General features: G+C 42.4%; 1 protein-coding gene across 50 annotated transcripts in view; it reads right to left on the bottom strand.

Annotated features, from left to right (window-relative positions):
* Sorbs2 (sorbin and SH3 domain containing 2) overlaps positions 1-27,619 on the bottom strand; it is a 303,969-nt gene that overhangs the window by 42,030 nt on the left and 234,320 nt on the right. For 26 of the 50 annotated variants that reach the window (XM_075986643.1, XM_075986645.1, XM_075986642.1 and 23 more), the window contains 9 exons: positions 26,269-26,407; positions 22,332-22,504; positions 15,053-15,119; positions 14,310-14,354; positions 12,152-12,326; positions 9,579-9,693; positions 2,622-2,786; positions 1,953-2,036; positions 279-335 (listed from right to left, as the gene is read on the bottom strand). In XM_075986643.1, coding sequence (XP_075842758.1) covers positions 279-335; positions 1,953-2,036; positions 2,622-2,786; positions 9,579-9,693; positions 12,152-12,326; positions 14,310-14,354; positions 15,053-15,119; positions 22,332-22,504; positions 26,269-26,407 — 1,020 coding nt within the window. The remainder of the gene's footprint in view (positions 1-278; positions 336-1,952; positions 2,037-2,621; positions 2,787-9,578; positions 9,694-12,151; positions 12,327-14,309; positions 14,355-15,052; positions 15,120-22,331; positions 22,505-26,268; positions 26,408-27,619) is intronic. The other 24 variants (XM_075986674.1, XM_075986680.1, XM_075986652.1 and 21 more) reach the window with 5 other exon arrangements.

Genomic DNA, 27,619 nt, shown 5'->3' with positions numbered 1-27,619 from the left:
TTTTTTTTTTTTTTTTTTTTTTTTTTTTTTTTTTTTTTTTTTTTGCTGCTGCTGACTATTTTAACTGGAAATCACAGCTGGAAACACTCATCACCTGGAATTCAGAAATAGTCGACCCCATTTGCACTGTCTAGGTAATGCTACTGCACCCAATGCAGCTATACCAAGAGTTTTCAAAACCAGCTCAAACAATACAGGGGACTATTAAGAACACGCGTGTTCAGACTGACAGTAATGAAGGAGGGGGGATCTGGAAGGAGAGAAGAATTTGTCTTTACCTCATTGGGAACACCGGAAGAATGATCTTGAACATAATCCAGAGCCTTTTTAGGAGGCTGGGTGTAGGCGCACCACAGAAGCAGAGGTGGAGAGATGGGATGGAGGAGAGTCAATGGCAGCGAGTAACGAACATGTGGAGAAGGTGACAACAGTTAGAAAACCGAGTGCTGACAGCATCAGACACACACACAGAGTGACATGGGTGGAGCAAGATGCCAGCCGAGGAGGAGGAGTGCGTGTCTGCCAATATTCCCAGGCACTGCGAAAAGCTACGTGTGCTCGGTTAGTAAATTTGGAGACTGAATTCGTCAGATCCAAATGAGCACTCCATGTCTTTGGCTCCAGCAGATTGCAAGGGATATTAAGGAAACACCAGAGGCGTAAGGGGAGAGCATGCAGGTGGGTGTCCTTGTGTGGCTGAGGTTTGCAGAAAGTGCTGGTAATTCAGGCTCAACCCAGGAATTGGTATAGTTTCTGGAAACTCTACCCCAAAATAACAGAGGCATAAAGCAAAACAAGAGAGCGTTTCCCCAATGAAACAAAATATATTTTAATAAGAGGAGTCACCAGGAAAAAACTGGAGGAAACAATCCTCTTATTAGGTAATAGAAATGCCAGGAAATTTTGTTTAATATTCATTTACAGTCACATTCAATTTAGTTCAATAAGACATACAATGAGGCCAACCAAGATTGCATTTTAAAGTATAAAGAGGGCTCTCACAGCCATCCAGTAAGGAATATGTGATTGGCATATTTATAAATCCTTATGTGACAGGGAGAAAGAACACATTCTGAGTTCTTATAAAATTGCTGGGCACTGCAAGTTACATGTTATTCAACAGTCCAGGGCTTGTAAAAAGGCATGTCGTGGAGAACACAAAACCCACAAACAATGTTTCAATAGAGACTGGGTGGTTAAAGGGAGCTATGTGAAACCTGCCCCAAATGGCTCACTCAGAGCGCATGAGGGCCAAACGGTGGCCTTCCAACATGTGACTCTGCTGATCAGAGGCGTGTTGGTGGCTCATGAGCAAAACCGTGAACCAAGGTCCACAGGGCTTTGAAATCTTTCTCTTTATCACATCTCTTCTATTCAAAGAATCATTTTATAGTGGGAATATATTTACAACGGGAAAATTCTGGTAATACATTATAGCGGGAACTGCCCAGAGATTTTTTTATTGTTGTATGACATTTAATTTCTGACTATTTGGGGCAAAGTCTTTGACCTTTCTGGTCCATTTTCTTATTGTTGGAGTTGTATCAGGAAGATTCAAGTTATTGACTCGGGAGCCACGTGCTCTGTGGTAGCTTGCAAACAAGAACTGTAGTAACAGTCATTCTTGTAGATGGCAAGGTCCGTCTGACTGTTAATCTAGACCAAAATGTGCTGGGCACAATGCAGCGCTCCCCTCAACTACCTCAACATGATAGATTTGCAATTAATTAGATGTGATTGTAATGCACGATTAGGAGAAAACATATGGGAAGCGAATGGACACATTTAGGCATTTGGTACAAAAGCGAATTTGCACAAAGCTGGAGCACACGTATTTTATTCACCCAGCTTCTGTTCTCGACATGACACGTCTCCCATGTGACAAGAATAAGCTTTAGAGATCAAACAACATCCTCCTATTTGTCTTATAGCAATTGTCTAGCCTCACTTACCGGGCGTCCAAACTCCAGTTCTGAAAAGAATTTATACCAGGGTTCATTTTCTAAGTCTATGTCATCTGGATTTATGCGACCAGTCTAGAGCAGATGTGAAGGAAAAGGGAAGGAAAAGGCACACTGAGCGAAGTGAGGGAAAACGCTGTGGGGTACGAGAACGCACGCGCATCTACACGCAAGCATGCATCCGACTCATCCAGGACAGAATGGAGAAAGTAAGGTACCATGAGCAAAATGAGGACATGAAAATGAGGGTCCATGGCATTGCTGAGGTCCCTATCGCCGCCAGCGCTAATTCTTTGGCCTAATACATGAACTAGGGAAAGTATCCTGGCGGTGACAACAGGGAAGGGTGGCACGCTAGACTGTGAAGCTAGGACCAAAGGAGGTAGCAAGGGGGCTCTCCTGATTGGTCAGTCTGCTGTCCCTGAAGTCACTGGCAGCTAGCAGTGGCAGCAGTGGTCTGCGGTATGCAGACATTGCAGATGGGGCGAGCTAGGAACATGGAATGGTGGAGATGAGGGTTCCTGGGAGGAAGGGAGGGAGGGGTCTAGGAGCGGGAAGAACCCCAGCAGAGACAGGATCTGACCATGCCTTAGCCTCGGAAGAAAGGCCGAGCTCTGCTTCCCCACAGCATGAGAGAAGGTGAAGAAGGAAGGAGCTCACCCGGGTGGGAGAGGGAGCTGGGGCGCTCGGAATCTGACGGGGTGCGGGGACACAGCTCCGGGGTGGAGGGGAAGGGCTACGCAGGCCATCTGTTGAGGGTGACACAGAGAGAGGCTTCCGGCTGGGTTCCCTGGGAACAGGTGTCGGAGTTGGTGGGACAGGGGGCTGTAAGAGAGAGAGGGGTGAGGAAACACTGGTTCGTTAGACAGGGGCTCTTGATCTCTTGATGGAACCTGGAGGACACCAGCTCAGCTGGCAATAGTCCTGGAGACGGACATTCAGGAGGGGGCTACGGCTGGGCAGATTCTTTAAGAACGGCCCACCACAGCGAAGATCTCAACTTCACAAGTCTCCCCAAAAGTGAAGAAAGATCCCATTTTGTGATTTAGTTTCCTCATGCTGACTTGAAGCTAAAGGAGGGTTTGGGTAGAATCGGGCTTTTCACAGTAGGGAGGGAAGGGGAGGTAGGGTACGGGGTATAACTGACTGGCGTCTCAGATGGTTTATGAATGCTGTGTTGAAGACAGAAAAGCTAGGGGTGTTAACACAAACAGTTGAGAAAAAACAGATACAATTATTTTAGCAATAGAACACAGAATCCAGCCTCTCCTTAACCCAGTAATACCCTTAATGCTTTTAATAATACATACCCGACTAGCTGGTATCATGCTGGTTTTTTTTTGTTTTTTAATAAAATCACACTTGAAGCACCATATATGTGCATAGCTACTTCTTGGGTAGATCTCACTTCCCTAATTAAATGTGTATAGTTGCATAGCATAATATATTAAGTCTAAAAAGTTTCTTTGGTTCCCTAAAAGCCATCCACTCCAGCCCAGAGAAAAGCTCTGATGCCCACACAACCATCCAGGAGGGCTGCTAAACACCCACTACTCCAACCCCATATCATTCTCTCAGAATTCTTACGGATCTCAAAGACTCCCACTGAGTAGCTCTATAATGCTATAGTGCTGGAGGCATTGATATTCCACATTCTGAAAGAGGCCACTGTTTTGTCCTGAGCTTATCGTAGTATTGCATTGTCATGACATCTATAATGGTTTTATTAATGCCATTTAGTCTATAGTGAGTGATACATTATTCCCACAACAGTTTCAGTGGGATAGTTTTCTTTTGATATTTTTATGATAGAAGAGTTTGAGGCATCATAACAAAACAGTGCAGAGGCCAAGCTTTTGCCTTGTATATAGTGGTAGGGTAGCGAATATAAAGACTGAGAGCAACGCTGGGGTATGCTTGGGACTGATGCTGAGCGATTGACACTCCATTATAGCACTCGTGTGCAGTGGTTGATGGCATCCCTAAGTGGGAATCTGGATGGGCACGCGAAGGATTACGTACACAAAATATTCCATTGTCAGTTGGGAACAGAAACTGCCTTTTTAATATGATTTTACTTTTAGTTATGAGGTTATGTTTCCATAAATAACAATTGAAGAGGCTATTCTATTAGAATGAGAAAATGCTGCAGAAATTCTTGAGATATTTACTCCAATTTGTGTCGATATTACTTTTGGTTTCCACTTCAAAGTTAACTGAGCGGTCTGTAGAAAGAACATCTTCCAGTAACCTATTCCCATTGAATTAAGAAAAAAAAAAAAGAATTTACAGTAACTGTTTTCCATTGAATTAAAATTTTGATCCAGTAGTTACGATTGCTAAGGTTTTATTAGTGATAAAGCGTTACTTTTCTTCAATTATTTAGATGTCTTGACATAGCTTTGCTGGAGCCTTTATCTTTGAACAGCTGACATTTGAGAGAATTAACCAGTAACTTTATGCTGTTCCGAGAGGTGTACCATTTCCTTCGCAGGAAAGAGACCTCTCATCCCCCCAAGTGCCTCAGTTCTACTGCTGTGTACTCACTGCCTATGAGCTCTCGATTTGAACACCTTGGCTGGTTGGTTGTCAATTTCAGTGTTTTATTTGGCTAGGGGCAGCTGGGCTGGGGAGGGGGGTCTGGCTTCAAAACACTGTGAACGGTAGGGGGCAGCAAATCTACTAAATAAATAGGAAAGCAAACTTAGCTTCACCTCCACTGGGACAAATGGATAGACTACATTGTCCTTTGTAGAGATGTACTTCTATAATAGAATCTGGGAAAGGGAGTACATATCTATCATTCTGCTACAAACCTCAAAATAGCAATTGCCTGTTATTTATTTATAACTATACATTTATATAAATATTTTTAAATCCCGCTATTTAACAAAGCTTCTATCTACAGTCACAGTGAGCAACTTGCTAGAATTTGTGCAAACAGTGACACATCATCCCCTGCAGTTCTAGAATGTGTGCCCAGTACACATCTGAGTAGTGCCTGTGTTTTACAGGCTGGGTGTGGCTGCTCACACCAGCCATCACAAGCACTCAGGAGGCAGGGGCAAGAGGATGGCGAGTTGGAAATCGGCCTGGGCTACATAGCAAGACCTTGTCTCAAAAGAGCATAAGACAAAAACTTCAGCAAAATAAACCTCAACAAATAGATTCCCCTAATCGTACAAAAAAAGGACATGCCTGGCCTAGAATTGTCTCTTTGCTGAGGCTGACCTTTATCAAGTCCCTTTGGTTATCATCAGATGTATTCTGCGGCAATCTGGAGCTACACTGAAAACCACGGTCACGGACACAGATGAAGACAGTCGGATAACCGAAGCATATGCATACTAGCAAAGACACTACTCCATCATTTCCCTCTTTGTCCCCTGCAAATATGGACACTTAGGGAATTCACTCGATGACAGTTACCTCCCCAGTGATTCTCACATTGGCAGAAGAGAGCTGATGGACATTTTGTTTTATTTCTGTCAGTTTTACAGACCTGACAACCTTCTGCTTAACATGAAGTGCTTAGACACACTAAAACCAGAGCTTCCACGTGACTTTTCTTAAAAGGCTCCCTAGAATGGGCAATTTAATTTAATGTTTTCCCAGCTTAAAAAGCCTTTGCGCGCTTTTGAGGTCAGAGACACCCTTCTGCTCTCAGCCTTCTCACTGAGAAGGCTGTCCTCACTCTACTTATCCTAAACACACCGGAGAACCCAAGAGTTTGTTCTTGCTCAGTGGCTCCTAAGCTTCAAGGCATGTGTTGCTATGCTATCTATTTATTTTGTTTTCATAGCAAATACTATTGCACAATGGAATAAATTCTTCATGGGTCAAACGGTCAGATAAAACTTCTCAAATTCTTGTGCTTTAATTCTCGGGTACTAATTATTCACCAGTGGTTTACGTTGCATTTCAACTCATCCAATGTGTGTTCCTTTCTGCTACAAAAGCACAGCTATTGTAGGAAAGGTAACAATGTCTTTGTGGATTCTTTTCATTTTATTAAGCATAAAAACAATTAACATGGCTTATCTACAAGCATATCCAATTCAGATGATCTGTAATGCTTTTATTAATATTAGATTAATATTTATCGTATGATTGTCATATGTCATCTGTATACTGGAAATGTAGTTGGATCTGTGGATCAAGTCAGTTAAAGACAAATTTTTAGATTTGTCTTTACAAATTGCAAGGCCTTTACAAGGGTCAGACATTATTAGGCCTATTTATTCTGCATTGAAATTTATAACCAAATAAATATTTCATTATTCATGATTATGATTATTTGATTATTGAACTTATGAGCTTCAAAGAAAAGCATTTATGCTTTGCTTTCCTGCTAAAGCATATTAATAGACAGATATGCCCTCAATCCCTAAAATGTGTCCTCAGTTCCTAAGGGTTAATACATCTTTTTTCTTTTTTTTGTCAGGATTTGAAGATTGCTGTTTGGGCAGACATGTTCACTTTGCTTTCTTCATGCCTCAAGGAATCAGAGAAGCTGAGCTAGAGTTATCGGAGAATTCCATCTGCTTCTTGATGGAGATTCACTGGGCCTCATAGCAAGGTTCAGTCTCTCACCATTTTTACCCACCAGCTGCAAAGGTAACATGAGTTCACATTCCCTCAGTCACTCAAGGAGGTATTTACTGCATAGGTGCCACAAGCTAGGTGTTGGGCTAGGCATGGAGGGTAGACAAATGCGGTGTCAGACAAGATCTTGCTGTCAAGGAACCTAAAGGATACAGTGAGGAACCCAGAGTGTGAACAGGCATGTGATAAGGATGTCAAAGTGGGTTATCCTGGGGGAATCCAGCAAGGAGAGCTACAAACCCACCGCTGAGGGTCAACAAGCCCCTAAGGAAAGTGTACCTCTGGTAAGCTTTGTTGTGTACGTGTAAAGCTTTCCAGAGAGAGAGAGAGAGAGAGAGAGAGAGAGAGAGAGAGAGAGAGAGAGAGAGAGAGAGATTCTCTGGAAGAAAAAAAACCCAGACTGTGTTAAGGTCTGATGAGAGGGGACTGAAAGCCCTTTGTGTGGCTGGCAGGGAGCGAAACCACATGATTTTGGTAGGATTTATTTGTTGTTGTTCTTTAGTTTTTTAAAGTTATATCAAGGGATAGATTTTGCTCCAGGGACAAGAGAGAGTGAGAAGAAAATTTGCAACTGGTAGGCTTCTTAAAAATTATCTGGAGACCAGCTGTACTAATCACGGGGATGGATGCATGGTGGTGGACCAGAAGGGATATGTGGCCGTGACATTTCCTCCTGTGAGTACGAACGTAAGTTCATAGAGAGTGAGGGGGATCCAAGAAGATAGGGACTCTGACGGGGTTCTCAGGAATTGAAGAGAACAGCACAGAATTGCCTAGCTGTTCATATAATTTTCAAAAATTAGCACTGAAAAGAGCAAAGGGTAGTGTAGGATGTTGCTTTCATTGGTTGAATAAAGAGACTACTTCGGCACCGCTCGTCCTACTACAAAAGGAGAGCCCTCAAAGTCCCTCTGAGTAAAACAACAGAAGATGCGCTCTTACGACCTTGAAGACCACTCTCTTTCCGTTACAGTCTGAGCCTTCAGGACACTTAGCTGGTCTCTCAAATACCCTTGTTTAATTTGCCGTTTGTTTTAAAATTTAAAGTGGATTGAATTCAGGGTTGATATTTTAAGAAGGTCTCACCCTATAAAGACGATAATTTTACAAGGCTTGCCCAAATTATATCTTTGCCTCTCTCCTATCATTTGTCAAGACTGGCTTCCAACAAGATGGCTTAGGAGGGGGAAGAATGAAAGTCTTCCATCCTTATTTCTTTCCAAGCTTCTAGCTGCTTCCACTCATCTTTTCCTGTGGCTGAGGAGATTTATCCATAGCATATTTATCCATAGCATATCCCCACCACCTCAGACCAGTTAAGAATCCTGGGCTCGCATAATAGTTACTCTGAACCCAGCTTTCTCATAAAGTATGGTAATCACCACTGACTTATTATAGTTAGCCACTAATTATACTATATTCTAAAACAACCAAATTATGGTGATGGCGACTGTTAGCTGATGGTATCCTGCTCGGAGGAACTAGTACATGGTGATGAAGTACATCAAACCAAAGCTTGCCTAGGTTGAACTGGTTCCAGCACATGCCCGCTATGTGGCCATGTGGCATTCACTTAAAGCTGCTTCAGACCCTTGATCTGTAGAACAGGAAGTTTGCACATCTGCTTTATAGGGTTGTTGGGAACACTGCATGAAATATAAAAGAATTATTACTACTTATAGAGCCGGTCATGTAGCAGGTACCCACTTACAGAGACTCTTATCTGTGTTTTTGGTACTTTAAAACAAAGAGCCTCCAAAGCTTTGTCCCAAAGGTCTGTAGAAACTTTAGCCACAACAAGGGGACCCGTAAATGAGCTCTAAGGGGGTACATTCTTTAGATGTGCTTTTGTTTTAGCCATCAAAATTTCCTTCAGTCGCATCGTCACCCTGAGAGCCTTATGAGTCACTAAAGCTTCTCTGTTATAATTTGAGATTCATTATTTTGTGATTTTTATCTTTCAGAATTAGTAGTGTGTTCCATTGAATTTTGGTTTGGAAATTTCACTGTCTTGCTATTTAATCAGACAACTTAGTGAGCGGGTTATAATCCAGAGCACAGAATCAATAATGTTTCCTTCTTTTCCGTTCCTCTGTTGCAATCTTATCATTCAAAGAAATTTGAATTATTTGAAGAAAGGCAGTTGAATTATATGACTGGAAAATCTTTGAACATAGTTCTCAAGAACACAACCACAAATGCAGGGTTTCAAACTCTTAAGTCAAAGACACTCGTGTTGGGTGTGGTGAGGTCACAGGCTGTTCAGCTAGACCTTGGGGTTGACCTTGACATCTATGGACTGGTGTGATGCTCTGGACTGTTGGAGGAACACTATAGAAACACAAGAGGGTTAATCTGGACATCAGAGGAATTGCTGGATTTTAAAGAGGTCTTGAGGACACTGACATCTGGGGGAGAATCAAGGGAAGCAAAATAATGGGCCAGAGGACCCAAGAGAAAAGGCCCATGGAAGAAGCTGCTGTTAGCTTTAGTGGAGAGAAGTGGTCTCTTTCAAGTCCATACATCGTTTAGGTTCGTGTATGTCCAAAATAAACACAAAGACTATAAAGAGAAATACAATCTTGATCCATTAAAAGTGGTAATCAATCAGAAAGCTTGAGGCTTGGTAACCTAAGAGGGATTTAATAAAGAACCAATTAACATCTTGTTATAGAAAGTGTGCTTGGAAAATTTTCCTCTTAAGTGAAAGAAATGGTAAGAAACTAACATAGAAGTCAAGGGATTTATGGGCCTTGGTCTGTATATCAGGATTATGGATTTGTGATTTTTCTCTCAGGCAAGCTAGAATAGCAATTAAGTGTTTCATGTAAAAGTGCTGTGATTGGGCACAGCTCGCTGTATGCTAATGATAAAGTGCCTCTTTCAATTCAGACGAGATACACAAATCATGATGATTCCTCAATAACAAATAAAATGGGGTGAAATTCAGGTTCACTTGAGGACTATGGAGGCCTAGCAAGCTGGCTTTTTTGACCAATGACAAGTGCTTACGGGTCTTTCATGCTGCAGAATGGATGACTTCCCAGGTTCATATTCAAAAATGCTCCTTGGCTCCGATCGGAATTTTCTGGTGTCCACCTTTCTGTCTGGAGGGTCCCAGTCATGCCTGTAAATGGACAGCAAACCACATGTTGAGACAATTTGTGTGCATGAAGCACCCATGACATACCATCCACAGTCAATTCCCAATGCTAATTTTAGCAGAGGTGATTGATTGATTAAGTGTGTGTGTGTGTGTGTGTGTGTGTGTGTGTGTGTGTGTGTGTGTGGCCATTTGCATGTATGTGCACACATATAAAAAAAGACTTTTGGGAGTCAGCACTTTTGGGGAGTCAAGGCTTTCTTTCCACCACAGGTTCTGGGGATCGAATGTAGATCTTCAGGCTTAGGTAACAAGTAGTTTCCTTGATGAGCCATCTCTCCTACCCTGAGAGATGAAAACAATCAAACCAACCAAAATAAAACCCACACAACCAAAAAAAGTCTCTCTGGCTAAAAATTGCTTAACACTAAAAATATGTTTAATAAGTAAATGACTTACATCAAACATAAATATGTTTAATAAATAAATGACTTACATCAAGCTATCCCTTTTAGCTCACTTTTCCTTCTGCTTTTACCTGTGTGACTATGGCTGTAAAAACTCACAGAAGAGGTGACGCATGGATAGTGACTTGTTGCTAGACCCTCGGGTCCCTAATGACAGCGGTGTGCATCCGAGTTTAAAATAAGTGCCATTGTGCTCTGTAAAGCTTTGTCAGTTTAATTACCTAGTAACCTAGCTTCCTTGATCCAGAGGGACAAGGACTAATGGACATACATTGTTTGATCTTATTCTTGTAAATGGCATCTGAGTGCACACGTGAGAATTCCAACAGCATCACTTGGGCTGGCATACACAGGGCTAGGCAGAGTGGTGTGGGAGACCCCTTGGTATGAGCCTTGAAACACTGGAGGCCAATGTTTCTCTCTCTGGGAACTAATCTGTTCCTGGCATTGACCCTGTTTGAGGGTCTGTCAAGGGCTCCTGGGAAGTACATTTTCAGAGAAGGGCTCATGACAGCAAGCTTTTCTGGGCAGCTGGAACTAAATCAGAAAACTTCCTTCAGAGAGCAGGAAGGATTATTAAACATGTATTTTTTACTTTTGTTTGAGAAAAGGAGTGTTTGATATTTTGAGTTAGGATATTCCGATTCCTATGGAATGGAATGATATTCTTTCTCCATGGAATGGTGGACACAGAAGTGCCCTAAGAGAGGAAAATGAGGCCCAAATCCTAGGTGAAGAGCCAATCAATGAGCTATGTCCACAGAGAGCCCTTACACCTTCCATTTTAGTTTTCATATCCGTATGAAACCGTGTCCTCTTTGCTGTCTGGGAAACAGAACAATAGCCAAGACATAGAAAATACTAAAAAACCAGTAATATAATAAATGCCCTTTCCATTCCTACTTACTGATTACCAGTAGAGGTAACATAAAATTTGTCTTTAGGGGAAGTCGAGGTTGAATCTTAGCTTGGACTTTTTGTCAATACAAGTAGAACAAGTTATTGTAATAGTCTAACCAGCTCCTTTCTCTGTAATGGAGCACATATCCCATTGGGTTCTCATAAGAACAAAATGAGGTAAGGGAAGGACAGTGTTTAGTCTGATGCTTGCCTCATAACCAGCATCAGTAAAGATGACCACGAACCGGGATGATTAGCAACAGTCTGACTAATACAACACAGTCGAAATGTGTTCCTAAAAAGTTATTTGGGTGTGAATAGCTTATTTAAAACTGTTTCAGTGGAGAGATGAAAATTAGAAGCAGTTAAAATAACTGGTGGAAATGAGTCACAGACACTTGTTAAACATGCCTTATTTATGATTTAAGAATAATTTCTCTTGGCTTCTAATAGATATCGTAAAAGACCTGCAATTTCAAATCTGTGAAAAGGAAAAAATTAACTGCTTAGTCTCTTAGTGGGGCTGCAAGGGGAATCCATGCCAACTGTTTCCAGTTATTTTATGTAATTTTATATCGGTTTATTTTGAGACATAATGCCAGTGTGTAGCTTGGAAGTTACGCAGCTCAGGGTGGCCTTGAATTCCTGCCTCATCTTTATAAAGACTGAGATTATATGATTGAAGTACCATTTCAGCTCAGAGTGCAAGGTATGTGGAACAAGTCACTACCACTGAGCCTCTTATCCAAGGCCCACAACATAGTGTGTGTGTGTGTGTGTGTGTGTGTGTACATATTTTGTTTGTAGTACTTAGTTAGACAAATGTTACTTATGAACTGCATCTGTGGCCACTTTATTGCTTATTTGCACTCACTGAACAAAAAATGGAGTTCGTGTCCCTGATACATCAAGTTTAATGCAGAGCATTGTGAGAGCGTGACCAAGACTTTCCAGAAAGGGCTCAGCATAAATCTCAGCAGGGATGCTCAATACGGATGAAGACAGTAAGTCTTTGCATATATTCGCGCCACCCTGCTGGACTGATGCTTCACTGAGTGCCACTGTGGGCTGGTTTTTATCCTAAGAGCAGCCATGTGAGTGGGAAGGAGCCTTACTTTTCTGTCGAAGATTGATCTCTTGGTCTTGGTGGGACATGCGGGGGAGGCACTGGGGAGGGCGTCTCCTTGAAACCGTCTGTGCCGTTGTCTGAGTGGCTCTTGGAAAGGGGTCTGTACGTCTGGGTCTTCGCAGCAGGGTGTGACTGAGTGCTGTGCGGCGAGTTGTACAGACCTGCCACGAAAAAGACAAAAGCCAACAAAACAAGCAAGTGACTTGAAGGTGCACTGAGTTGTTGGGCTCTGCAAAATAGCCAATGGTTTTGCAGAAATGATCAACAAGCATATTCATAATATGTACATTAGGTGGTACATTGTTTATTAACTTATCAACCTTAATTTATGAATTATCACTCATTAATTAGATATCGATTTGTTTTGCACATAGGTACTGGTTAGAGTAAATTATTCGCTATTGTACAATTAATGAAAATTCGGGCTATTTAGTAAAAATAAACTTACAGCTACTCCGCAAGGTTTCTTCCCAATCACAGAAACTGACACCTTAGTCAAACTTTCAGAGGAAGATTAAAATAGCAGCTAATACTTTGTAATACTGACGCACATAAGACAGTTGATATGTTAATTGCAGTCCAACAAATATAGAACATGCTGTGTGCATGAGGTGTGCATGAGGTGCCTCTCCCATGTGGGGCAAGGGAGGGTAAAACCCTGCTGAGCAAGTTCATACGAGAAGATATGTGATTTATAGGGAGTTTGTGGCAGTTAATAAAATCCAACCGAGAAAGACATAGTGAAAATGGAAGGATGTGCGAAGACGATGAGGGAGGCAGAGAATGCATTACGCATCTCCTGGGACTAGAGTTGGGCTCGAAGGATTGGCTCTGGTGGGTAGAAGAGGGTGGCAGGAACGGCATGCAAGACACAAAGCTCTGGGTTCTTGGAGGTGGTTATAGGCGTTTTGTTGGCTGACTAGATGATAAAACTCCCTGGGCTTTACAGGGTCACATAACTGAACTTCAGCTTATTAATCACCAGTGAGACGGACCCATTTCAATATTTAAAAGTATATAAAAATTCCGAGTTTCTCAGAGTCTCAATCTTGGCCTAAGTCTGTCTGTCTATGCTTGACCACACCTCTTACAGATCCGTGTGTGTTTGTTTCCGGGAGACGCGACTTTGGGCAACACCTGCTCTGAAGTGTTTTGGGGTCACCTCCACAGTCACTTCAACCTGTGAGGTGACTCGCGGAGGCAAGTTTGGTGTAACATAAAATGTTACATCATTTTAATGGACTTCCTGAAATAATATGGGGATAGGGATACAGAATCTAACTCAGAAGTCACCAGCATGACTTTTTTTTTCTTCCAATTTTCTTTCTCATTTATCTTTGTTGTTGAGTAGTGGAATCACTCCGTTAAAGGACTGGCTGCTGGTCATCAGGTTTTAGGAAGTGGGGGGTCTCATGGAGTTTTCTGTTTGGGTGACAAGTGGACCCTAAATGGGCTATGGCTCATTTATGGGCTATGGCTAGGTCGGGTGGAAGTTCACAAGGAAAAACTGATGAAAGGGGACATAACTGAGGGGTCTCTCACACGAGCACAAAGAACCACTCCACAAGAAGCCAGCACATTCAGATACATGCGGAATGTCCAGAGCTGAAGTCATTTCATTGTGAGCGCTGGTGACTCTGAGTCAGAAAAGGTGCCCAGCCAAGAGCGAGGCTTTCATGGCTTTCAATGAATGGTTCCACTTTGGAGCCAGAGGCTGGACATGGTCGTAAAACACTTCGCTTGACTTGTTTTGGAGGAATACTATCTGCGAGGTCTTACGCAATTATAATCACCCTTTCTGCTGATAAAAAGATCTTTATTTTGTTGTGTAACCAGGCCACAGTCTGTTCTTTCACCCTGGCCCTTCACTGTGTGGTTAAACATTCCTGAAGTTGAGAATAAACCACCAGGGGAAGGGAAGGGAGACGGAGTGGGGGGAGGTGATGACGGATGTGGAACAGTGTTAGTTCTCATTTCCAGGAGAAAGGATCAATCTTTTGTTAGGCATGCTCTGAAAAGGAAGCAAGGCCTCCTCTTCATCACAGGGACTGACAGTGTGGGGTGGGGGTGGTATGACAAAGGACTGGGGCTCTTCCCCACAGCAGAGTGTGACTGGTCATCACCAGCGAGGAGAGCCGTCCTACCTGCGTTGTATGTGTAAGGAGTATTATACATGTCTGTGTCCTCATCTAGAAAATGAAACATAAACATGATAATCCAGAGTCTGCCACCTTGTCGCCAAGACGGCAGAAGGTCAGAGAAATGACAGAAACACACCAGCAAAAAAAAAAAAAAAGCAATCAATATTTTTTTCTAGCATATAATAGCACTTTGTATTTTCAATCATTGCACTCTTGGGCTCTACAGAGTGACCTTCTTGTCTACAAAGCACTGTGCCTTTCTGGCCTGGTCATACATACAGAACTGGTCCCTTGAACCTACTTCCCTAGGCAGATTCGGTGTCCGCCGCATCACAAAGTACTTTAAGGTCTCTTGTCAATGGTACTGAGTGGTAATCAGGAGAAGCCACTACTCTCGCTCTTCTGGTGAGAAACAGGCCTGGGCAGACAGAAGCAGAAGGGCACAGCGCCCCAGTGTGCATGTCGACAGAGATGGACAGAGGGCTAAGACTAGAACACCTGGTGAACTCCAAGGACATCTCTAAGGAGGCTTCTTGGTAGCTCATGGTGCACGAGAGGCACACAGCTGTGATTTAGGGGTAAAGGGAGACTAGGAGACATGCTGAAAAGAAGGGGCCATCAAGTTTGCGGGGGTCTTGATGTTTTTGTGTGAGGCAAGTCTATATAAAGCTGAGTATATATCCTTCAACTCATAAGCACTTGATTAAAAGAAAATAACAAAACAAAACACAGAAGAACATACATACCCGGCTTGTGGACCATGTGAATTTGCTTAAACATTGTCTTGTACCAGTCCTTCGGCCGGTCGACTGTCTGTCAAAGAGAACATTGGAGAATTACCAACCCTATCTTTGGGTTGACGGCTGCTCAGGCCACGATGCAGCTGCTGCAGTCTCTCTCTTTACCCTCCCAGCTGATATAGATAAAGGGCAGACATCCTACTGTGACTATCTGTGGGTCTATAATTCTCACTGTCCCAAAAGTAGCTTACCTCATACCCTAAGTAATCAAGGGCTATGGGTGGCACATTCTGAATGTTGGCCCGACATTACCAAGGTTCGAATCTTTCCCCCTTATCCTGCTGCCAAGTATCTGAGACCACTTGACTGCAAGCACATGGTATGGGCTACCCATGACTGTGTGGCACGGGACTGCCTTTTCTCCCTGAAGCCTTTAACCTTGTGGGCCTGGCCTGTCTTCAGAACCTCTGCAATGCTCGTGACTGCTTACGATGTTATAACTCTTATAATAAATCTGCCTCGGTCCCAGACCCCCAATCTGAGATCTCACTCTCACGTCACCACTCCAGGGGAAGGTATTCACTGCTAATATTTGATATTTCCAACAGTAGGTTTGCATTTCTATAGGACCTAATGACAATTTCAGCAATTTATCCTGCTACTTACACAGTTTGTAAGCAGTGTATCTCTATTTACTGAATTGGGACATTCTGTGGTATGGTTTTATTTATTCATTTCAGCTGTGCCCAGTAGTAGATATTGAGTGTTGGATGAAAGTTCATCTCATTGTTGTTATTATTATTATTATTATTATATGTCTGAAGCAGGACTTCCCTATGTATCCTGAACTGGCCTTTAACTCATGATCTGTCCACCTCAGTCTACCATGTCCTGGGATTACATGGATAAAATCATGGGACCAGCTTATTACTGTGTGTGCGTGTATATGGCAGAGGACAGTTGATGTGGGATTTTCCTCTGTATGCTGTGATTACCATTGATAAATAAAGGAACTGCTTTGGGCCTATAACAGAGCTATAGGGGAACAGACTAGACAGGGAAAACTAAGCTGAATGCTGGGAGAGAGAAGGCGGAGTCAGAGAGAAGCCAGGTAGCCCTGCTGGAGACAGACACCAGAACTTTAGCTGGTTGTAAGCCACAGTCATGTGGCGATACACAGATTACAGTTTCTGTGTGATTATTTTGGAGCTGAGCGGCCAGGAACAAACTAGCGACCTCCTTACTACAGACAGTCTTAGATGTTGTTCCTCAGGAAGTGATCATGGTTTTTGATAGTCTCTCTGGGACTTAGGCCTTACCAATGTGGATAGGGCAGCCCCAGGGATCCTTCTGTCTCCACCCTCCAGTTCTGGGGTTACCAGTATCTGCTATCATGCTGCTTTTTATTTATTTATTAAGGATTTCTGCCTCCTCCCCGCCACTGCCTCCCATTTCCCTCCCCCTCCCCCGATCAAGTCCCCCTTCCTTATCTGCCCAAAGAGCAATCAGGGTTCCCTGACCTGTGGGAAGTCCAAGGACCGCCCACCTCTATCCAGGTCTCATAAGGTGAGCATCCAAACTGCCTAGGCTCCCACAAAGCCAGTGCATGCAGTAGGATCAAAAACCCACTGCGATTGTTCTTGAGATCTCAGTATTCCTCATTGTCCGCTATGTTCAGCGAGTCCGGTTTTATCCCAGGCTTTTCCAGACCCAGGCCAGCTGGCCTTGGTGAGTTCCCGATAGAACATCCCCATTGTCTCAGTGTGTGGGTGCACCCCTTGCGGTCCTGAGTTCCTTGCTCGTGCTCTCTCTCCTTCTGCTCCTGATTTGGACCTTGAGATTTATGTCTGGTGCTCCAATGTGGGTCTCTGTGTCCTTTCATCGCCTGATGAAGGTTAATATTCAGGAGGATGCCTATTATGTTTTTCTTTGGGTTCACCTTCTTATTTAGCTTCTCTAGGATGGCGAATTATAGGCTCAATGTCCTTTATTTATGGCTAGAAACCAAATATGAGTGAGTACATCCCATATTCCTCTTTTTGGGTCTGGCTTACCTCACTCAGGATAGTGTTTTCTATTTCCATCCATTTGTATGCAAAATTCAAGAAGTCATTGTTTTTTACTGCTGAGTAGTACTCTAATATGTACATATTCCATACTTTGTTCATCCATTCTTCCATTGAAGGGCATCTAGGGTGTTTCCAGGTTCTGGCTATTACAAACAATGCTGCTATGAACATAGTTGAACATATACTTTTGTTGTATGATAGGGCCTCCCTTGGGTATATTCCCAAGAGTGGTATTGCTGGGTCCAGGGGTAGGTTGATCCCGAATTTCCTGAGAAACTTCGACACTGCTTTCCAGAATGGTTGCACAAGTTTGTATTCCCACCAGCAATGCATGAGTGTACCCCTTACTCCACAACCTCTCCAGCAAAGGCTATCATTGGTGTTTTTTTTTACTTTAGCCATTTTGACAGGTATAAGATGGTATCTTAAAGTTGTCTTGATTTGCATTTCCCTGATCATGCTGCTTTTTATGTGGGTGCTAGGCATGGAACGCAGGTCTTGTGCTTGCCCCGCAAGCATCCAACAGATCCTTTTCCCTATTCCGTATCATTATTCTTAAATTTTTCTATTGAGTGTTCTGTGAAGACATTTAAAAATTACTAGGGGATATTTTTGACTCAAGTGGTAGATATTCTGATCAGCTTCAATGAAGACAAAATTAGTATTTGCTAGTCTAAGTGACAAAAATACTAAATTTATCAGACAATGCAAAGTCATAGACTGTGTGTGTGCGCGCACACGCATATGTGTAGCTATGATTTGATTTTAAAACATCTATGACAAGACATAAAAGTACACATAAATTTTTCCTTGCTAAATTATAAACTCTGTGATAGTAGGCATTCCTTAGGCATGCCAGGCTTTAGGTGTCATAGAAGCAGCAGGTTTTAGTACAAATAGGAAATTAATGTCCAATCATTAAACAACATTTGAACCTTGGAGCATTTGGTTGCTACTTAACGCTTCCTAGAGGTTGGGGTCTGAGAAAGCTATGCGTCTCTTCATTTCTTAGGGTGTGTGGGGGGCATATGCTTGTGTGCACAGGTATGCATGCCCCTGTGAGCAAGTAGTAGCTAGAGATGGATGTCAAACAGCCACCTCTTTGACTCTGTGCCTTAGTCTCCCGAGTCACGGTCTCTCACAATGTGTGTTAAGGGCTTAGCATAGTCCTTCTGCTATAACAGATCTCGATAACTAAAGGCAGCGGGGAGACTCCCAACACCCGTGGAGTGAAATGCTGAGCGAATTTATGGGATGCAACTCTCTCTTACGGTCTGTGAAAGTGCACGTTCTGTTTTCTAACTGTAGTGCAACAGTTTGCTCAGCAAGATCTTCCTCTCGACTTTATCAGTGCTGGTTGGGCCAGAAGTTAGCCCTTCTGTCTGTGCACAGGCAACTTAAAAACATCTGATTTTTCCAAGGTCATGGCCCTGATTTGAATTATTTGTTAGAATATGCTGTGTTTGGTTGATGTCCCTGGGAAGCGAGTGGGGGGGACATCTGCTGGGGGAGGGAAAACTGAGGTTGGGTCCGGATGGAATATAGGAGAGAACAGAATTTAGAACAACAACAACAACGGTTAGTTAGGACTTGTAAGAGTGGAAGGTGTTTGATATTTTATATTCTGACTTTTGTAGATGTGGTCGTTGAATTTTTCACCTAGAAACTGTTAGGCAGTATTTACATTTATTTTGAGTTCTGGAAGTAGACAATTTTGACAGTCACTAGACATGTAAATGAACATCTGTTTTGTTGAGAATCACATATGCATTGTAAGCTTCTTCTAATATATATATATATATATATATATATATAAAATCATTGATTATTATATGACTTAATGATAGGAACTAGTATCTATACAGCCAAATGATAGTAACTAGTGTGTGGGCTGGGGGGCATTATCCACAAAGAGGCAGGAATCTGCTGTTTGCTGGTTCAAACAGAATAATGGAACATGGGGACCAAGGCTTAAGTCAGTGAGGTACCTGCCATGTAAGTTTGAGAAACTGGGCTCCTGTTTCCAGCACCCACATAAAAAGCTGGGCATGGAAGTGGGCTCCTATAATCCCAGCTCTGGGTTTGGTGAGGAAGACTGGGCAGCAACTGAAGAATATACCCAGTTTTGACTGCCAGCCTCTCTGTGCACACCCGTGTACACACAGGTACACGTGCCCACATACATGCACACAAACATGTTTGATCAAATCTCTTTAGGGGGGTCATTGATTTTTCTGATGGCAGGCCCCTCTTTCATTACGCTTTGTTTCTAGCTTAGTTTTATACTATTAAAGCCACAAGCACAAAAGAAACATACAACTGTGTATAAAAATAGTTTTTCACTGTACCTGGACGCAGCCAATGGGGATGGGGAGGCTGAATAAGGAAGGTGTATTGCTGTATATGGCAATGCAGCGTGACAGACAGCAATTGTTGTCTGCACTTGCCAGAGGGCCTATATCAGGCAGGATCCCACAGTTATGCCATCTGTTAGCTTTATATGGAGAGTACAGAGAAGCCAGGAAATGCCTCGTCAGCTGGCAGAGAGACTGTGAGGCTGGTAAAGCAGAGACTTGCAGAGTCAGTGTCCCTTTCCTAAAAGAAGTGCTGTGAGCACTTCCGTCCCTTTTGCCAGTGCCATTTGGGAGCATGTAGTGTCTCACACTGAGACTATGAAAGCCGAAGTCCATACTTGGGAGGTTTACTTTTGGATGTGTCCTTCAGAAGTATTTTGCATAGACTCCCTAACTCCTGCCCAGCCGTCATCCAAACAGGCTTCAACATCCATCTTCTTCTAGTCATGAAACATTGGCACTGTTCACTAATTTTACATGCAGACATTTTTTAAAAAGCCATTTTCTACCTATAACACAATAATAATCCTATTCCACTTTTGGTCCTGGAACCTCTAAAATAGCTAGACAACTGTTATGCTTGGATTAGAAGAAAGAAAGCTTGCATCTCACTTAACCAGCCAGGCTTTGTACACAGTCTCGTGGGCTCAGAGCCCTGGAGATTTGTGTTACTGTTTTGAAGTTTTCGGGACGAAAAGGCTGATGTAGACATCCCAGCCACGGGAGAAGGGATGCTCTCCCTCCATCCCAAGAACTCAAAAGTAGTGAGTATTCAGTTATTCTTCTCAATAGTTCCTGGACCACTTTACGATATCCCGTTGTCATGGGAACAGTTGTCTAGGAGGCTACCCCAACATGGCACATGGAGTCAGTGCTGGTTTACATGTACATACTGAGCAGGAAGCTGAAGTATTTGAGTCTGATCATCATTACTTTCTACAAGGATGAGGAAAGAAAATAACCTTGGATATTCTTGGCCCAGGGATGGCAGGATTCAAGATTTATAAATACAGATCTATACTTGGATGTGTGATTCGTAAGGCTGCAGAGCAGTAAACATGAACAGGATCCCTCTTGTACGATTTTAAAGGTCTGAGCAAGTTATACAGAAAAAAACAGGGCTCCTTTTAAGGAACTTCTGCAGTGGCTAGTAATTCACTTTCAATTTTCCGTAGGGAAATTTACATCACATACTTAGCGGACATATATGGCTGCTTATCATTTGGCAGTAGGTAATATAAACCTTTTAGTATTAATTGAGTTTAGTTTATCATCTCCGACATCTTAGATTTTTCTTTAAAAACCCAACAAAGACTTGCGAGTCAAACATTATAGATTAAAAAATCTACAGATGAAAAAGAATGGATCACAGGATCACATTAAATGTCCACTTTTACATATCATTTACTAACTTAAAAACACATCCGAAGGTTTTAGATAGAATCAGCGTCTGTAACTGCACAGAGAGCAATGATCTCTTATCCCTTAGACACAGTATACTGAAAACCTAACAGGCATAATCCATGACACCGTTCTGAGTCATTATCCCCTCATCACCATAGCAAAATTCAAATTTAGTCATTTTGAGTCAGAAATTCTGAAAGGAAAACAAATGTCCAAACACTGCCATCAGAAACATACAACTGTCATTAAACGGAGCCGATTAGTCACAAGCCCTGGGATTTTTCCTGTCACTTAAATATGGCCATCCATACAGATTTTGCCAGCTTTATTAGTCACATTCAACATCCTTAACCATCTGAGAAGTCTCAATCCCAAGCGTATGCTATACAGATATACTTCTTTTTGGCTTCAGCTACAAGACTGAAGCCAAGAATAATCAATTCTGAACTCATGTCTGTATATAAAACACGATCACTGCAAACTCAGAAACAGCTCATACTTCATCTTTCACCGTTTTCAAATGTTTCCTGTCTCACCATTGCGTCTGTCCTGATAGCCTTCCCATTCTTTTGCTAGGTCCCTTACTGTCCCTGGCTCCCGGGTTTCCGTTCGGGGGATGCTGCTCTTGGCAGCATCTCAGCCCTTTATGTGGGCACACAGGCAACGTCTATGCAGCTGGCGCTCCCTCCTCTCAGCCCCACCAAGTTCACCTGCAGAGACGCCGTGGCTCTCATCCTGGATTCCCAGGTCTTCCTTCGCTGCTACCACAGACCTCTTCTTGCAATGGACGTGGTCAGCACACAGCTGCCTGCCTAGGCTCTGCTGCTGCGGAGCGTTGCCAGAAAGGGCTGCCCCAGCACACTGAGTAACGCTTTGGCAGAGTTTAAAGACTAAAAAAAAAATGCCCTCAACACTTCGACTTATCATCCAGGGAGCTCGCAGCAGGCTCGGCAGAGGAGGGCATGCAAATGTTCCTTTTTTTTCCCCCACAGACAGTGTTTCCTTCCCATTATATTACCTCCCTTCCCTCTAATCATCTCACCTCCCAAGTCCCAGTTGACAGTTCCCCCATCCCCTGGCGTGAACTCACATCCATTTCGAGAAACCAGTCGCTTGTCTTTTTACAGTGCATGTGGGAATTGGATGCTGTGAAAGGACCTACTCACTTCACCCCTTTCCCTTTTTCTCTCTAGGCTCACCTCTTCTTGATAGAAAGTTAAAAGCGGAGTGTTGCTATTTAACAAAACCCACAGTTTCATGATTTCCAATTCAAACGGGAAACAAGATTGCGTAGTTGTCATCCCTTGGCAGTTTTCTCCCTCTGCCACACAGCCTGGCATTCATGGGAGCTCCGATGGCTCAGAGGACAACCGTCATGCTATAAGACCCCAGGAATGCATGACAGCGTGCACAATCCACCCTTTGTGGAGTTCATGGGCAGACCCTGGCATGGCTTACCGTTCTAATGGCTGTGGGGATGCCGGACTCGTCCACGGGGCCGATCCCTGGGTAATGCGGGGCTTTGATAACCGTCACTCTCTTCTCTTCCTCTGAGGATCTGTAGAGTGGGATGGAGCCTCCCATGGTGCCGTCCAGAGACTGGGCATGCTGGGAATAGGTCTCTGCAGAATCTGTGGAGGAAACACAGTGACAGGGAGCACCCAGATGCACACACAGACTACAAATTAATGGTGGCTCTTGTACATTGATGGCCACCCACAATAAACCCCACAGCTATAGCTCTTTGCCTTTTAACGTATTTACGCCATCTCATTCAGAAGTGGATATCACATCCACATATGGGATGACGACCTCACCATTTTACAAAGAAGGGTAAGAGGAAGAGGATCAGCTGAATGATGTGGGCAGCCATGTTGGGGGACACTGAGCTTGCCCCATCTCACCTTCCTTGATGGGGGGGGCAAGAGTCACCCTTATAAATGTCCTTAGGTTGTTATTCACACATGACTCTTGTGAAGCTGCTGACTGCCGTATGAGGAAGGAACCAGAGGTAACTTTTGAGAAGCAATAGGCTTATTGAGCCAAAGAATAATTCCATAAAAAGAAATTGAAAATAAATCTTAGGTTTTGTTTTCATTTTTTGATCTAGACATACACTAGCAAGTGAAAGCTTATGGGTAAACAAGTGCTTGTGAGTGATTACAATTTATTGAATTTATTTAATAATATTTATTTAATATTGTTGGCTTTAGAAAAATACCCATGTTTTTTATCCTTTGAGACTGACAATTGTCCTAAGGATTTAAGTTACATGAAGCTTAACAAATTTTCATCTACATGTTAATATTATGAATGTCTGGAATACTCTCAGAGGTAACAGAGAACATATATATGACCTAGTCTACTCATTCTAAGTTAAAAATATAGTTTTGAAAAAAGAGAACGTTAGTGGTGGGCACATCATGCAGTAGTGATGTGACTTCCTGCTGTTTTTGAACTTTCAGAACTTGGTGAACAGAACTGAGTCTTCATTTAGGCTCTGTGTGACCTGCTTTAGCTGGACTGTTTTTTAGTTCTTCTCTGTGGGAAGCTGAATAATTCTTATGTTTCAGGATAGCATTTACTGATTATATTTATATATTCAAATATATATGTGTGGAGTTCATTTTCAAACATATATATGCTTTACAATATTTCTATCATGTATAGATAGCATAATGAACTTTATATCATACATATGAATGTGTTTTCCAGGCAGAACAAGTAAAGCATCAGAAGAAGCATTTTAAGGCTGAGTCATTTTCACATGGGTATTTAGTGTTATGCTCTCTCTAGTCTGATAGCCATTATATCGTTATAACTGCTATAAATACGGCCATTTTCAATTTCGTTTGCAACAGAAAAGCTTTTCAAGGCACTTTTGAATTGATTGGATGTGTCTAGGAACGGAAGTGCCTCATGGTGTCATTGGTTGGTCAAACAAATCCCATCTCCCCAAGGTGTTCTAAACGAATCACAGTGCATCACTTCACCCTGGTTGACTTTCTATTTTAATTCCTCAAAGGCCTTGATGAGATAGCCACAGTGCTGGGATTTTTGTCAGCAGCCAGATTCTTCTGAACACTCAGAATGTGCCCTGGTCCAAGCCTACGAAACAGTATCAAGTCAGTCTTCACGTATAGTTCAGATGACCATACAGACACGCAGCTTGCGCAATGAAAGTGAAGTCTCTCTGTATTTCTCTTCTGTGGCCCATAGACTGTTAGGTTTGTGATTTTTTGGCTTTGACTAAAGCTGAAGTTCACCTAGGGCAGAGTGGACTTGTAAATTCCACTCACCTCATTGCCTTGGCCAATTGGAAGTTGTTCAATGTTTATACAGGAAATTTCTCTCCATGTTAAACAGCTTATGTGTAAAATCTACTCACTGGTTAGGTCTAAAGTCAAAGCCCGTCTATACTTGAGTATTTAAATTTTTTTTTTATTTGGTAGACTGGGGGAAACTTCACTCAGACAAACAATGGGATAAAGAGTCACATTTAATGATTATTTAGGAATGGCTGAAATAATTTAGAAAGTTTCATTTTCATGTAAAATAATACATAATTGCACCACAAAATCTTGAAATAGTGGAGCCTCTTATAAAACTGAGCTGCAGACCAGTTGTCAAAGAGAGGAATTTGGCACAAGCAAGCTCCTCTTTCTCACAGTCTGAAAGGAGATCATTACAAGCTTCAGAAATGGCTCCCTGGAGCAGCATTTGAAGAGGCCCAAGTAGATCGAGACTTCTTTAATGAGTCCCATGACTATCTTTAAAACCTTAGTGAAGTTTTGTTGACCATGGAAGCGGAGTTCTACCATGAGTGGGCTTGAAATTGACATGAAGTGTTCTTTAGTAAGCCTGTGGTATCAGATTTGTTCAGTTCAGAGTCAATGTGGGATGTGGAAAGGGATTGCTACCAACTACGGAATGGTGTACGGGTCTGTGTTCTAGATTTTTATCTCTGTTGCTGATCTGTAGTGTTTGCAAGATGGCCCCTCTCTTTTTGAGAGGTTCATGTAGGTGTATACTCTCCTGAGCATCCTTTCTGCTCTGTTCTTCTGAAAACTTTCTAGGTTCTCAAGGTCATGGAAATGGTTTTCATCCTAACATCACACAATGGTTCAGTTTGGTAAGACTTTTCAAACAAGGTTTGGAATTTTTACATTGAATTTTTAGCAACTAAGAAGTAGTTGCTACATTACTTTTAAACTATGCTAATTTATTTTGCTACATAAGAATGTTTCTATCTTTAGGTAGCTCAATCTTTTTTCCAGGAGGCTCTAAAGAGTTTACAAGACCCACAAAATTATACGCTTAAAGTTTTGAAATGAACTTTTATATGTTCATTGTTTATATATAAACATGTATAAAATCTACTTACAGGTTAGATCTAAAGTCAAGGCCAGTTTATGCTTGAGTATTTATATATTTTATTTGGTAGACTGGGGAAAACTGTGTCCACTACGGCAAGCAATGGGACAAAGAGTCACACTCAGTGGTTTAGGAAGTAATCATTTTTTGTTGCAGGAGGAGTATAGCAAAAAAAATTTCACTTAGATTTATATATTTTATGCTTATGTGTATGTATGTACACCACGTGTGTGCTTGGTGTCCTCAGAGGTCAGAAGAGGGCGTCAGATCCCTGGGAACTAGAGTCACGGAAGGTTGCAAACCATCATTTGGGTGTTGGGGATGGAGACTGGGTTTTCTAGGAGAGCAACAAGTGACCTTAACCACTGGGCCACCCCCTCAGAACCAAGGGCCTTGTCTTGGCCAAACTTTAAATCTCCAAATGATTAAGAACTTATCTCTATAAACTGTAGGATCTTTACTGAAGGGAGTTCTCCTTCACTTCCCCCTGCCTCAGTGCTGACCGATAGCCTTCGAACCTCAGTGCTGACCGATAGCCTTCGAACCTCAGTTTGGCAGTTTATGACAGTGTGATCCAGGACCTCACTGTGTGACTGTAACCTATCCCCTTTTACATTGTTTTAATTGTTACACAATTTTCTATAGCCATAACTAAAGAAGATTCTAGAATGAACATTCTTTCCACAAAGGAGGAAGCCACCTCAATAGAAAAGTGCTACATTAGTGTTTTCTGGGTCTAAGAAGCTCCCTTATCTCTTAGGTATTTTCCTGGTCTTTCTACCCCTTCACTTAAATACCAACTGGAAATTGCATTCTCCAGGATTAGCTACAGATGGAATTGCCACAAGTACCTCTTTTCTATAATGTGTTCCCTTCTTTCTGTTCTAATTCCTCCCAACTTAGGCTCACCAGTGGGTGGTATTGGTCACTCGTTCCTCAGCTTCGTTACCTTACATTTTTCTCTTGTGATATATAGTTGTCACGTTAAAGCTGGTGTGGAGATCATGATTACAGTACTTACCAAGCGATCTGCCATGCTGCATGATAAGGCTGGAGTTGAGCGAGGCTGGAAGGGAGTACGCGGAAGGGGAGAATGGCCTTTGATAGTAACTGACTGGACTCACAGCACCGCCAGAGTTGCCATTGATGGTTATCTGGCTCTGAGAAAAGCACATGGACCCCGTTATAGCACACGGTCCCCTGTGAACGTCACTCCGTTAAACGACAGCAAGAATTTCCAACTCCAGGACAGTCATCAACGTCAAGGCTTTTACTTGTTTTGAGAACTGATGTCAGAGGGACAAAGTACTTGGCTGTTTTCCGTTTTCTCCATCCTATTCTTCAGGTGTCATTCTTTTATGTTGTAAGAGGGCGTCTGAAGTGGTTAGGAAAAGGGAGAGCAGCCAGGCAGCAGGCACACCGCTCTGATTTTAAGGGTGCCACCAACAGGGGTCACTGCCAAATGGGGAGGATAACTGAGCTCTCACAACCAGGACTTGAGCAGTCACAATTCCCTGGCATCCTTCTGTATGGCGGATTTGAGATGAATGCTCTCTGACAGGAGGAGGGGGCTGATTCACAACTCAGTCAGAACGTTCTCTAATGAATTAATGTTTCCAAAACAAGGTAACTAACTAACACAGAAGGCAAGTGTTCGGGTTCATGAGTCATGAAATGAGCTATTTTAGCAGTCATGTACCTGGTAGACCATTGTGAAGATGTCAAAACACTGGCTTCCCCTTGCTTCAACTTTACTTAGCATTCTATTCTGATCTCCTAATACACTGAGTTACTTGTTTACATCTGAATATTTTCTATTTCTAATGCTACCCGACACTTCTCATTGAGACAGTCACACATGGTGCTTCTCTTGTGGTTGTTAAGACATGCAAGTTGGCATTGATGACCTAGCAGAGAGTCACAGGACACAGGCTGGGACTGAATTCCACCAGCTAAGATCAGAGACGTCCAGGTCAGGGCTACTCTGCAGAACATACCACTGAGAATTGTGCAAACTGAATAATGCATGCAAGTGAGTTAAAACATTAGTAAGGATATTTAGTTCAAAGAACATTACAGATGAGTAATATAAACATAGGTAGGCACAGACAAAGAGACTCATAACTTACAGACTCTTCTACTTTTTTTAAACAAAATAAATTTCAACTACATAAGTATGAAACACAACAGGTGAGGAGTGCATATGTGTGACCTCACTCTGAGATGGTTATGCTTTCAAACAATCCAGACAAAAGCCAATTTACTTGAAAATCCTAAAATCAATAAATATTCAATTATAAGGACGGCACTAAATATAAGCTATTAGAAAAATTCTCTTATTTTCTAAGCAGCCCCATGTTAAGGATCTTTTA

This window comes from Microtus pennsylvanicus, chromosome 9 (assembly GCF_037038515.1).
Source record: "Microtus pennsylvanicus isolate mMicPen1 chromosome 9, mMicPen1.hap1, whole genome shotgun sequence".
Lineage (NCBI taxonomy): Eukaryota > Metazoa > Chordata > Mammalia > Rodentia > Cricetidae > Microtus > Microtus pennsylvanicus.
This window is presented reverse-complemented; position numbering and strand designations above follow the sequence as displayed.